The sequence below is a fragment of the Acipenser ruthenus genome, chromosome 27 (genome assembly GCF_902713425.1).
Source record: "Acipenser ruthenus chromosome 27, fAciRut3.2 maternal haplotype, whole genome shotgun sequence".
NCBI lineage: Eukaryota > Metazoa > Chordata > Actinopteri > Acipenseriformes > Acipenseridae > Acipenser > Acipenser ruthenus.
This window is the reverse complement of record NC_081215.1, coordinates 140,556-155,053: the sequence shown is the minus strand read 5'-3', so window position 1 is coordinate 155,053 and position 14,498 is coordinate 140,556. Positions and strand designations below refer to the sequence as shown.

General features: G+C 43.8%; 1 protein-coding gene across 1 annotated transcript; it reads left to right on the top strand.

Annotated features, from left to right (window-relative positions):
• Positions 1-5,657: 5,657 nt before the first annotated feature.
• Positions 5,658-14,088, top strand: LOC117425313 (tumor necrosis factor receptor superfamily member 9-like). Its single transcript, XM_059002270.1, has 8 exons — positions 5,658-5,888; positions 7,429-7,709; positions 9,860-9,979; positions 10,315-10,452; positions 10,931-11,003; positions 11,223-11,296; positions 11,442-11,567; positions 12,042-14,088. Exons 2-8 carry the CDS (start codon positions 7,586-7,588, stop codon positions 12,167-12,169), a joined length of 783 nt encoding a protein of 260 aa, XP_058858253.1. The 5' UTR covers positions 5,658-5,888; positions 7,429-7,585; the 3' UTR covers positions 12,170-14,088.
• The last annotated feature ends 410 nt before the right edge of the window (positions 14,089-14,498 follow it).

Sequence of the window (14,498 nt, the reverse complement as noted above, 5' to 3'; positions counted from 1 at the left end):
ACTTCACTGTTCAGCCTTCGCTGCTAAAGTTCACCACAGTATGTGTGCAGGTTTCCCCCATGCATGCTTATTACTTTATTCTTCTTATTATTTATTTCTTAGCAGACACCCTTATCCAGGGCGACTTACAACTGTTACAAGATATCACATTATACATTATTTCACAATATACAGATATCACATTATTTTTACACACAATTACCCATTTATACAGTTGGGGTTTTTTTTTACTGGAGCAATCTAGGTAAAGTACCTTGCTCAAGGGTACAGCAGCAGTACAACTGGGATTGAACCCACGACCCTCCGGTCAAGAGTCCAGAGCCCTGACCACTGCTCCACACTGCTGCTGTACTCTGCATTTACCACCGTTTAGCCAGGCGTGCATGTTTATTAAAAGGCTTTACCATCTCTCGCTATTCTTTACAATGCTTCCCTATGCTTTACCAGACCTTTCTGTGCTTTACAATGCTTGCCTGTGCTTTACCAGACCTCTCTGTGCTTTACAATGCTTGCCTGTGCTTTACCAGACCTCTCTGTGCTTTACAATGCTTCCTTATGCTTTACCAGACCTCTCTGTGCTTTACCATGCTATCGCTGTGCTTTACCACACCTGACTGTGCCTTTACTGTGGTAAATGTTTATAAAACAGAAGTGTGTGTGCAGGCGCGACCACAACAGAATGCCCTCTTGATGTTATTTTACATTTTAAAAATAACTCTCTGCCCCCCCAAAGCCAGCGTGTACCTGGAGTTTCTCTGGAATTTCTCTGTGTGCCGCTGTTTTACATTCATGGGCCTGGCAGGAGGTTCTCGGAGGATTTGCAGGTGCTTTTGTTCATTAAATCACTGTCGCGTCACCCAGGGTTTCCCCTGAAGAAGAAAAAAACAAAAATCGAGCTGTTACTGTACTGTGTAATATTATGAATCATCGTCAAAAAGATGAGGCTCGGCTGCCCTTTGATCGTTACAGAGGCGGATTCAATCAAACAAACCAGGCTCACATCATTGCCTTGCCCTATTCAAACAGACTGCGGGCGTTATAATTCCACTTGTGTTATTAACACTCATTTTGTGGAGAGACGGTATTCTTCCAAAATTGACATTTTTAAAAAACATTTTAACCTAAATATGATTAATAGCAAGTGAATCTTCCGGGCTGACCCTGTCTTCTCCTCAGAATTCAGGAGACACTCTTACAGGGTGAGGGAGGGTCACACTGACGTATTAACTTAGCTACAGTACACAGAGTTCCTGTAAACCGCACTGTTTATCCCAATCTGGAGTTGATTGGTGTTCCTGGAAAGGAGTGGGTGTGGGTGCCAGGGCTCAGGGGCTTGAATGAGTTTAAAGTTTAAGGAAGTCCGTCTTCTTGTCTTTGGAAATGAGCTGTGTGTGTGTGTGTGTGTGTCAGTGTGTGTGTGTGTGTCAGTGTGTGTGTGTGTGTGTGTCAGTGTGTGTGTGTGTGTGTGTGTCAGTGTCTGTGTGTGTGTGTGTGTCAGTGTCTGTGTGTGTCAGTGTCTGTGTGTGTGTGTGTGTGTGTGTCAGTGTCTGTGTGTGTGTGTGTGTCAGTGTCTCTGTGTGTGTGTGTGTGTGTGTGTGTCAGTGTGTGTGTGTGTGTCAGTGTCTGTGTGTGTGTGTGTGTGTGTGTGTGTGTGTGTGTGTGTGTGTGTGTGTGTGTGTGCGTGCGTGCGTGTGCATCTGGCTTGTCGTTCAGTTACAGAAGTTGAGAGAAGGACAGAGATGAACTAGTTACATGTTTAGAGAAGCCTCACATGCATGTTCCAGTATCTTCAGCACTACCTTCTTAGAGCTAGCAACACTATCACCAGCCCCCTTTTATTTATGTGGAAGATATTTGCTTGTATCTTACAGCAAAGGTACCAGGATGCAGCAGGTTATCTCCTGCGTTGTTTTCTAAACATCTGCAAACCCTGGATTAACATAAAAAATCAATCAATCTAAAAGACTCTCAGCACAATACAAGGGAGACCAGTAATAATGTTAATAAAGCTCATCAGAAAGTGGATTTTTAAACACTGGCTAGCTTACGCAGTTACAAACTTGTCATAGCTGAGCTGGCTGATGCTGTTGTGTGCGGGTTTGCAACACAGACGCATGTAATCATAATTGTGGTTTTAATTTCTCAGAAAGAAAAAAAAAACGAGTGAATTCCTAACTTTTCCTTTTTTGTTTGTTTGTTTTTTGTTTGTGTTTATTTCACTGCTTACAACAATGTGGAATTTACACAAAGGTCAAGAAAAAGTTCTGAAAAATAGCCCCAGTGTTTTTTTTTTTGTTTTTTTTACATGAATACATTTGAACGTATAGCATGTATTACTCTACATTTGGCTTCTTGGTGGTTAGCAGAGAAAGGCTGAGGGGCTGGACTGGAAAAAGCACCCTGCCCCCAGCCCCCAGCCCCCAGCCCCCAGCCCCCCCAACGCCTCTCGTCCCTTTTATGATAATGCACAGCTAGCATTGCACGCACTCCCCCAGACCCTGCTGAAAAGGTCACAGCTGAGACTCGTGCTGGGGAGCATGAGGAAAGCCCATTTCTAACAGAACATCGCTCCAATGACAGACATATTCATAACCTTTACTTACACAGACCACAGATATAGGGTCTGAACATGAGCTGAACAGCAGCAACGGAATAATAATAATAATAATAATAATAATAATAATAATAATAATAATAATAATAATAATAATAATAATAATAATAATAATGAGCGCTAGTCTACACACTCCTCTCTCAGCTCTGTCATTACCAGCACCTTCATAATAATGAGCGCTAGTCTACACACTCCTCTCTCAGCTCTGTCATTACCAGCACCTTCATAATAATGAGCGCTAGTCTACACACTCCTCTCTCAGCTCTGTCATTACCAGCACCTTCATAATAATGAGCGCTAGTCTACACACTCCTCTCTCAGCTCTGTCATTACCAGCACCTTCATAATAATGAGCGCTAGTCCACACTCCTCTCTCAGCTGTCATTACCAGCACCTTCATAATAATGAGCGCTAGTCTACACACTCCTCTCTCAGTTCTGTCATTACCAGCACCTTCATAATAATGAGCGCTAGTCCACACTCCTCTCTCAGCTCTGTCATTACCAGCACCTTCATAATAATGAGCGCTAGTCCACACTCCTCTCTCAGCTGTCATTACCAGCACCTTCATAATAATGAGCGCTAGTCTACACACTCCTCTCTCAGCTCTGTCATTACCAGCACCTTCATAATAATGAGCGCTAGTCCACACACTCCTCTCTCAGCTCTGTCATTACCAGCACCTTCATAATAATGAGCGCTAGTCTACACACTCCTCTCTCAGCTCTGTCATTACCAGCACCTTCATAATAATGAGCGCTAGTCTACACACTCCTCTCTCAGCTCTGTCATTACCAGCACCTTCATAATAATGAGCGCTAGTCCACACTCCTCTCTCAGCTCTGTCATTACCAGCACCTTCATAATAATGAGCGCTAGTCCACACTCCTCTCTCAGCTGTCATTACCAGCACCTTCATAATAATGAGCGCTAGTCTACACACTCCTCTCTCAGCTCTGTCATTACCAGCACCTTCATAATAATGAGCGCTAGTCCACACACTCCTCTCTCAGCTCTGTCATTACCAGCACCTTCATAATAATGAGCGCTAGTCTACACACTCCTCTCAGCTCTGTCATTACCAGCACCTTCATAATAATGAGCGCTAGTCTTCACACTCCTCTCTCAGCTCTGTCATTACCAGCACCTTCATAATAATGAGCGCTAGTCTACACACTCCTCTCTCAGCTCTGTCATTACCAGCACCTTCATAATAATGAGCGCTAGTCTACACACTCCTCTCTCAGCTCTGTCATTACCAGCACCTTCATAATAATGAGCGCTAGTCTACACACTCCTCTCTCAGCTCTGTCATTACCAGCACCTTCATAATAATGAGCGCTAGTCTACACACTCCTCTCTCAGCTCTGTCATTACCAGCACCTTCATAATAATGAGCGCTAGTCTACACTCCTCTCAGCTCTGTCATTACCAGCACCTTCATAATAATGAGCGCTAGTCTACACACTCCTCTCTCAGCTCTGTCATTACCAGCACCTTCATAATAATGAGCGCTAGTCTACACACTCCTCTCTCAGCTCTGTCATTACCAGCACCTTCATAATAATGAGCGCTAGTCTACACACTCCTCTCTCAGCTCTGTCATTACCAGCACCTTCATAATAATGAGCGCTAGTCTACACACTCCTCTCTCAGCTCTGTCATTACCAGCACCTTCATAATAATGAGCGCTAGTCTACACACTCCTCTCTCAGCTCTGTCATTACCAGCACCTTCATAATAATGAGCGCTAGTCTACACACTCCTCTCTCAGCTCTGTCATTACCAGCACCTTCATAATAATGAGCGCTAGTCTACACACTCCTCTCTCAGCTCTGTCATTACCAGCACCTTCATAATAATGAGCGCTAGTCTACACACTCCTCTCTCAGCTTTGCAGTGCTGTCATCACCCTACATCTCATAATGAATTCCATTCTCATTGTAACATAATGCCTTGGATAATGCCAAACACAATAAATACATGAATAATAATAATAATAATAATAATAATAATAATAATAATAATAATAATAATAATAATAATAATAATAATGACGATAATCATCCAGTTGTTTTTTTTAAGCACTTCATGAGCTCTGAACACGGTGCCAGCATTATACTGAAACACCGAGTCATCATAGTAAATGAAATGAGGTCTTGTTTTAAGTGTTTTGTAATCTTTAAACCCGGCCGATAAGCTGTTTTCTCAGCAGGGCTCGAGTCTACACACTTCCTGTTTTGGTCTTGCAAAGCTTCTAACATTAAGTGAAAAACGTACTTTGACCTGGTACGAGGCCATTTCTCCCTCGATAACCTTTTGCGAGATTGCAAACGACACTGCCTTTTAATATCGCTTTGCGGGCGTCTTTTTGCGCAAATCCGTTTTCAGATTATTAGACTTTTCCATCTGTGGGTTTGTTCACTCGTTGTAGCCGATACGAATTACCCATTCAAAGTGTTCGTTGTATTTAATCTTGCGCTGTTGGTGCACACACACGGTCTGTATGCCCAGGGCTGCATGTTTTTGCGGTGGACACGTTACACGGTGAATTGAGATGCAGAGCCCAACAATTCTGTTAAACGTGTACCCTAAAATATTACTCCTGAGTGCGTTTACCGCATTCTTCCATAGAGTGAGTGAATGCGCACTCTGCGGCAGGCGTTGTTGATTGAGCAGTTTGTTTACGTTACATAATACAACATAATTAGAATACCAATTAAAACAGTTTTAACTTTAATAAATATATAAGAGTTACAAAAAAAAAAAACACCTTTAATACGCACTTGCACCATTTTATTTAGGGGAATATTGTAGTTCCAGTAAGGAAGTCTTAGTGGATTACAACGCGTTACATTTAAGTGATAATACTAATAATACCAGAAACAGGGACTTTTCGTGCTATTATTTGACTTAATACTGTACTGTATTAATCGCGGTCGATTTAATTTGCTTATTATGTGAAGAAGTCGTTCTGGAGTTTCCGAATTCGTTTTTTTTTTGTTACATATATTAGCACCGCCCACCTGCCAGCCCTGACATTCTCGCCTCCTGTCTGATTCTCTGTAAAAGTACAGCGTTGTGTAAAATTCTCTTCACTACCGTGAAGGGCAAGGGTGCAATATCAACTCAGCTGGGCTCGCTCGTCATTTTTTAAAAGTTGTTTTCCCCTCCACTTCTCAAACCACATTATCTGTTAATTTCGTTTTAAAGAAACGAAACTTCCTTTTGATCTGCACGCACAACTGCTGAAGAACTAAACTAGGAAAGAACTGTAAGTATTTACCTTTGTAATTTAAATTTGATTTTGGGATTAAGTTGTTCATTTATTTTATTTTATTTATTATTTGAACAACCCTTTGGATGCATGTATTATTATTATTATTATTATTATTATTATTATTATTATTATTATTATTATTATTATTATTGATATTTTTAATTATTATTAATGTATTTTTAAAATATATCTACAGTTAGAATTTTTAAAGGGTCTTCTTCAGTGAAATGCTGACTGCATGCACAGACCTCCGCATCTTAATTAAAAGCTGCACAGCCTCTATAGGAGAGCTGGTATGGTCGCTGTGCTGGTATTGGTGTGCCCAGGACACCAAGGGTTAATCTTCCACAGCTCCATAGAGCTCCTCTTTGCTGTGCCAGCAGTAGACAGGACTGTAGAACAGAGAGGGATTCGACAACTACTACATGATATAGATAGATATAGATATCAACACTGGGGTATTTGAGCCTTGATACAGTCTAGTATAGAGAACTCAGTGCTGTACTGGAGATCTGAGAGCCAGCTAATTCAATACAGTCTAGTGTAGAGAACTCAGTGCTGTACTGGGGATCTGAGAACCAGCTAATTCAATACAGTCTAGTATAGAGAACTCAGTGCTGTACTGGGGATCTGAGAGCCAGCTAATTCAATACAGTCTAGTATAGAGAACTCAGTGCTGTGGATCTGAGAGCCAGCTAATTCAATACAGTCTAGTATAGAGAACTCAGTGCTGTACTGGGGATCTGAGAGCCAGCTAATTCAATACAGTCTAGTATAGAGAACTCAGTGCTGTACTGGGGATCTGAGAGCAGCTAATTCAATACAGTCTAGTATAGAGAACTCAGTGCTGTACTGGGGATCTGAGAACCAGCTAATTCAATACAGTCTAGTATAGAGAACTCAGTGCTGTACTGGGGATCTGAGAGCCAGCTAATTCAATACAGTCTAGTATAGAGAACTCAGTGCTGTGGATCTGAGAGCCAGCTAATTCAATACAGTCTAGTATAGAGAACTCAGTGCTGTACTGGGGATCTGAGAGCCAGCTAATTCAATACAGTCTAGTATAGAGAACTCAGTGCTGTACTGGGGATCTGAGAGCCAGCTAATTCAATACAGTCTAGTATAGAGAACTCAGTGCTGTACTTGGGATCTGAGAGCAGCTAATTCAATACAGTCTAGTATAGAGAACTCAGTGCTGTACTGGGGATCTGAGAGCCAGCTAATTCAATACAGTCTAGTGTAGAGAACTCAGTGCTGTACTGGGGATCTGAGAGCCAGCTAATTCAATACAGTCTAGTATAGAGAACTCAGTGCTGTACTGGGGATCTGAGAGTTTCCATCGTCAGTACAGTGCAGCATATCAAACATATACAATCACAAATGAAACGCTCAGGACAGTGCAGGTGGGTTGTTAGTGGCAGCGAGGAGCATGGTCTTGTTCAGTGGGAAACCCCAGAGCTCTGCTGGGAACTGGCAGATCACAGAGCATGTCATGAAAGGGGTGGGGGCTGATGGATGGCATTTCTCATTATAGGTCAGGCTGGTGGAGTGGACAGCGTCACACAAACACAAGCCAGGAACAGCTGCAGTTACACGACATACAGTCGACCCTGCCGAAGACCACTTGGGTTAAAGATCCTCTTGGGTTTAATCCGGGATACTGCCACAGACGTCTGAGAGACATACCGAGGATGGAAAACCTGCGTCTTGGATTTGTTATCATCTTTCTATTCGCTAGTGCCAGCAGCCTGCAGCTCTGCAAGCAATGGGAAGATGGTAAAAACGGGGAGGTGTGCTGTAACGGTTGTGAATCAGGTAAGTTCAGCCATTTACTTGTTTAAGACGTACAGGGACGGAGTTCCTGTGCTCCCAAGCTTGCTGTACTCTGGAGCAAATGCATCTTTTTAGGTTTTCCAGTGGAAACGTGCTACACAATTTGTAAGAATTGTCTCCAAAGGAAGTTTTAAATGTGTTTGTGTAAGAGCTCCCCATCTCCAGCAAAGCAGAAGGAAGCAGAGCAGTCAGTCTGGGTACAGGTTTGGTTGATTTGTCCAATGAATAATCGGCAGGGAGAACTAAGGGTAATGTTACAGAAACGTTTGAATTGCTCCGTTATCTCTTGGTGTAGTTCTCGAGACTCGCCTGATGGTGGCGCCGGATGCACGGATTCAAAGCCATGCTGCTGAAAACACTGCAGTTTAAATGCAGAGAAGCTGCATCACCAGCAGATATTAAAACAAAGAAGTGCACAGCTAAAATTACATTGTTCCTTGTTTTAATAATACAAATAGGCTTTAGAGAAATGCTTTTCAACCCACAATGCTTCCCTTATAATAGTTTACTGCAGTATTTGACCACGGTATTTGTGCACGGTATATTTGCAGTTTTCCCCTCCATGCATTTCCCATAGTTTACACTGGTTTGCCGTAGTTATTAATATGCTTTACCATACCTCGCTATTCTTTCCAACGCCTTCACCGTGTGTTTTTACTGTGGGCAACCTTTATAATGCTTCTCTGTGCTTTACGATGCTTTCACTGTGTTACAGCAGGCTTGTCTTTTACCAGGTTATACAGCAGGAAGCTTTTACAAGGGGAAAGAGCAGTGGTTTGATAGTGATTTGTGAGTCAGTTAGCCATGTCTGCTTATGGGGAAGTTTAAAAGATCAGCCTGATACAAATAACACATTCTTGGAAACTTTGTTTGTGTGCCTCTGAAACAGCTGATAGTGAGTCACGAAGCCTTTTAGGTGACAGAGCAAAAGCACCAAAGCCCCAGGCATTCGAAACACAGCTTCCAGGGGTTTTACTGTGTGACACAGACCTGCTGTGAATGAGCCTCCCCTCACCTGACTTCATGTGTTCTGTACATGCAATCCCCCAAGATGGGCGCTGCATTAGATCCAAGCTGCACCTCCCTGCATTAGATCCAAGCTGCACTTCCCTGCATTAGATCCAAGCTGCACCTCCCTGCATTAGATCCAAGCTGCACCTCCCTGCATTAGATCCAAGCTGCATCTCCCTGCATTAGATCCAAGCTGCACTTCCCTGCATTAGATCCAAGCTGCACTTCCCTGCATTAGATCCAAGCTGCACCTCCCTGCATTAGATCCAAGCTGCACCTCCCTGCATTAGATCGAAGCTGCACTTCCCTGCATTAGATCCAAGCTGCACCTCCCTGCATTAGATCCAAGCTGCACCTCCCTGCATTAGATCCAAGCTGCACTTCCCTGCATTAGATCCAAGCTGCACCTCCCTGCATTAGATCGAAGCTGCACTTCCCTGCATTAGATCCAAGCTGCACCTCCCTGCATTAGATCCAAGCTGCACCTCCCTGCATTAGATCCAAGCTGCACTTCCCTGCATTAGATCCAAGCTGCACCTCCCTGCATTAGATCGAAGCTGCACCTCCCTGCATTAGATCCAAGCTGCATCTCCCTGCATTAGATCCAAACTGCACCTCCCTGTTGCAAGTCAGGTATTTTGACAGAGGGATGATAGCAGGCAGCATTAAAACAAGCACAATGTATTTTTATTTTATTTGTACTTCATTTTAATGCATTAAATAAAAATGGACATGCAGGTAACTCTTCTAAGGCATCATGGATTTTGGTTTGAATCGCAAGTCCACTTAAGGATTTAAAACAGTGTTGATCTAGTGACCTGCTACCATGTAAATAAATAGAATAAAGGGATGGAAATACGACTCCTATTGCACAGCAGTTCCCATGCTTGGTTAGACACAGTGTATAGGTAACAAGCTCAGGCGCATCGTATTGAAAAAAACAGGAATGGATCAAAGTGCTCTGCAATGGGAGTCTTGTTTCCATCCCTACACACACCAGACGCAGAAGCAGCAGCCCCTTATAAAACCCGTTCCAAAACTGTACTTGATCACCGTTCACAGGGAGAGAGGGTGTATTACTGTCTCTTTAAATCCCTCACGAGCGCTGTCGTTCCTCGCAGGCGCCTACATGGTCAAGAAGTGTGGGAAAGAGCAGAGTCAGCTGTGCAGTCCCTGCATGCAGGGCTCCTTCAACACAGATCCCACCAAGAAACAGTGCACCCCCTGCAGGACCTGCCAAGGTAACACACCCCCCCAATCTTTAACATTCTCTGCCATCTTTTTGACCATTTTATTCCCAACCTGGTCAAATAACTACATAAATAAAAGCCTTGAGAGAAATATATCAGGATTGAAAATGCAAAAGATAGCTGTCAAGGTTAATGCATTCGTCATGCTGAACTAGGATTTAAGGAAAGTGCTGTATTTTTTTTAAAATTTTTTTTTACTAGGATTAATTTATTGCAGGGAGATTTGATTATTCGATAACAAAAACATTGTAATAGATTCAAACTAGACTAGGGCCGAAGTGTATTGTGTAAACGTGGACATTTTTTATTTCTCTCCATCTTCAAAGGTATACTGAAGGAAGACAAGCCCTGTACGAACGTAACGGATGCAAAGTGCACTTGTATCGAGGGCTACAAGTGTGTAAGTGAGAACTGTGAAAGATGTGCCAAGGTGTGCCAACAAGGACAGGAGCCCACAGACACAGGTAAAGAGGACAGGCAGTCCAGACGCAGCACAGTACACGTCCTTTTCAACTTGCACTTTCCTCTTAGCGCACAACATCTGCAGTGCCACTGTCTGTCTGCAGTGCCGTTGCAGTGCCACTGTCTGTCTGCATTGCCGTTGCAGTGCCACTGTCTGTCTGCAGTGCCACTTAAGATCACTTGTTAGCCTGACTTGTGGTGGCCATCTAGAGAGCCCAGCAGATTCACACGCATGCATTTTAAATACTTAGCCCCATAGAACACTCTGTAAGGCTTCACATTGTAAGCCCAGTAAAAGTACACGAAGTCCTGCACTACAGTATTAAAAGTGTTACTTTTGGACTTCCAGTGTGTATCAGCACAGGCACTGCTTGACAGGACAGAGCCGCTGCAGTGAAGGTGCATTTGTAATAGATGAAGCAGTGCAAGCTTGGATTCAGGTGTGAAACATTTCGTTTCGTGTGTCTTCTTTGCGCACAGGAGACTGCCAGCCGTGCCCTGCAGGCAAGTTCAACACTGAGAAGAATGGGAAGTGCAAACCCTGGAGAACAGAGTAAGTGACATCACATCTGATTGGTCTGGATTTGCTATTGAGTTTATAAATGTTATTTCTCACCAGGACCCCCCCCCCCTTTGGAAATGAGATGTATATCTCAAGGGTCCCGTCCTGGTTAGATAAATTTGAAATTTGGCAGACTGGACTAAGAAAGGGGTTCATTGATTAATCAGTCGTTCGCAATGTTGATCAGATTTCTCTGTGCTTCTCTTTCAGATGCCCCCCGGGAGAGGTCGTGTGCAACAACGGCACGGCAGAAAAGGATATTGAGTGTGAGCCCATCCCCCCAGGTACTGTACTGTAACCCACGCTCTCACGCTGTTAAAATACTACCACATATTTAACAGGGGTGGCAGGGAGACGCCCTTTCCTAACAGCAGCTTGATAAGTGTGTCGGTAACAAGCTCTTACTGTTGCTCTCTCGATCCTGTGCAGATGCAGACCCGAACATCTCTGTGGTCATTGCTGCTGTTAGCTCCATGTCCCTGGCCGTGGCTGCCATGTTTGGGCTGTACGTGGTCAAAGTGACCAGGAAGAAAAAGGAGAAAGTCGGAGCGCCAGGTAAGCGTTTAACCGACCCTGTGTACCCGTTCCGAGTCCCTTTCTGGAGATTATAATTATTACAGATTTTTCAGATGTTTCTAAAGTAACTGCAACATCCCGAAACCACGCACAATTCAATTCCCTGCGCCGTCGTGTGCGTTCGGTTGGGTTCTCTGTGGTTGCTTCGTTTTTCCATGCTTGCTTTTCTGGTATTAAAAAAAAAAAAAGAAAAGGCTTCAGCATATTACCGTTGCACTGTGCGAGTAAGCTTACAGGTCAGAGGGGCCCTTCCACTCCTGGTCTTTGTTCCAAACCCTTTTCTAAATGGTTTAACCCAATTGAACCTGCAGTAGTTAATCATTGTACCTGTTAAACCTGCAGTGGAACAGCCCCCCAGGCTCGTTTCTGAACACACACCGCTGCTGTAGGTGAAGTGCACAGAATCCTGCTTCCTCTGTGCTAATGCTGTCCGATTCCTCTCGCTCTGTTCAGAGTCCAGGACTCGAGTGATTCAGGTGGCCCAGGCAGAGGAGGATGCCTGTAGCTGCCGCTACCCGGAGGAGGAGCAGGGAGGCGGGGAGGAATCGGAGGATCTGGACAGCAAGCTCATGGAGGTGTGAGAGCACGCAGACGGAGAGACTCCCTGCAGAGTCACAGAGCACAACACTTATTTAGCTAAACAGCATCGACGCGAACAACACAGGGTCCAGAATCAGCCGTCGCGGATTGCTCTGTTTATTTATACTGCAGGGGGGTGTGTGTGATTGAAAAAAACAGTTTGACAGAAAAAAAACGAGGTGATGAGTTTCTGTTGTGAGGTGAAGCTGAAATAGCACAGCTGGGATAGAGGTGTGTGTGTGTGTGTGTATAATCTCTGCAACAGGTCAACATGTTATTTCTAAGACTGATGTTGTAAATGTGTGCTAGTGCACACTGTAAGAACTTCTTTATAAATTCTTCAGCCTGAACAGTGTTTGATGATAGCAGGGCTCATGCTGCAACAGGACACAGAGTACAGACCTGCATGCGAGTGTCTGTGTGCTTTATCAGTATGATTGAATGAGGGATGGCAATAAGAATCCTATTGCATAGCAGTTTCACCCGTTGCAAGCTTAATGCAATCAGCTGATCTCGACACAGCCACAGTTTATACATTACAAACAGGGCCAAACCTGACACTGTACTTCAATACAACGAAGACTGAACACATGCATTGTCGTAGCTGCTGGTCAAACTACCCAGCAGCAAAGTTATACCAGCTTCACCCGTTCCAGGTTTTAACATGTGCTTGATTAGCCCCAGGGTATAGGTAACAAGCACAGGTGCGTCTTATTAAACTCATAGTAAAACCAGGATTGGATCAAACTGCTATGCAACGGGAGTCTTAATTCCATCCCAGCAATTGTGCTCACTGGCTAGACTTCCTTAGACATGAATACATTTCTGTTTAGTACATTATTATTCCCTTTTATTTGAAAACGTTCCCTTCCTGATTTGAGGGTGTTTAAAAACCACGACCATGTCCGTTACACCGAAACCAGGCAGCAAACAGAATCGAAGGTTTCATTTCTTACCTGTGAAATACCCCAAGGCGTGCGTTCCACTGGGTCATCGCCTGTCACATCCAGTGTTGAGAAGCATCACACAGGGTCGATGCTGACTGGGACGGACCCCCCCCCCCCCCCCCAGCGTGAAAGGGAACCCCCGCCACGTGGATCACGCAGTCAGCAGCGTGAGTCAGAGGTGCGAAGATGGGAATCCCCCGTCCCCCGAGCTACCACAACTTCCCAATTCCATCTGCCTTGCTAGATAAGCGGGAGCATTGCAAAAGAGAGCAGCCTTGCGCAATGAGAGACGGGGCTGTGAAAGGCTGTGTAAGACTACAAGGAGACGCTTCCCCATTCACAGAAAGTGGGGCCATGTACCTCCAGTGCAGGATGAATCAGGTTCCAAGAAGCACCAGAATATAGATTCAATAAAACATCTCAAAAGTAAATTACGATGGACAGCAGTGTTTTGAGCTGCACTGTTACTGTGGCTTCTGAGCAGGAACCTGATTTCTAACAATTTGATTTTCTGTTAACACTTCATGTATTTGCTTGATCCTTATTTTTATATATACTGTACAAACACGTTTGGATATTTTGAGTGTATATATCAGGGCGTATGTTTTTAAGGGGGTGGGGGTATGTATGAATATGTATTTATGTTTTTTTTAAGCATCGCTCCCTAGTAATGCAGGACGTTCTTATTTGTATTACCTGATATTTCAGGCCTGTGCCAAGGCGTTGTGTGAATGAATGTCTCTAGTGCTGGTACCAGGGTAAATGAAGGCTGACTGCCTAGCTGCACTCTCTCTCTCAGATACCTCACTAGTATTGTGCACTTACTGGAAACCAAGCTGTGAAGTCATTTTAACCATGCAACGAAGCACTGGTTCAGCTGTACACATTGTTTTTTACATGCATATTTCTTCTAGATACAAAATGTGATAAAAAAAATGTAAACTGATAAATAAATTGTATTTTCTTTTAATATATATATTTATTTTTTGTAAGGTGTTTGTGTGAGTTTTCACTTGTGAGCAAACAGACCATGTCCTGTAAATATCAACACTTTCAAAACACCAATTACTCAACAACATGACTAGGTAACCCATTCCATCCCCTCACCACTCTCTGTGTGAAGAAGAGTCTCCTTCAGCAACATGACTAGGTCACCCATTCCATCCCCTCCCCACTCTCTGTGTGAAGAAGAGTCTCCTTCAGCAACATGACTAGGTGACCCATTCCATCCCCTCACCACTCTCTGTGTGAAGAAGAGTCTCCTTCAACAACATGACTAGGTAACCCATTCCATCCCCTCGCCACTCTGTGTGAAGAAGAGTCTCCTTCAGCAACATGACTAGGTCACCCATTCCATCCCCTCCCCACTCTCTGTGTGAAGAAG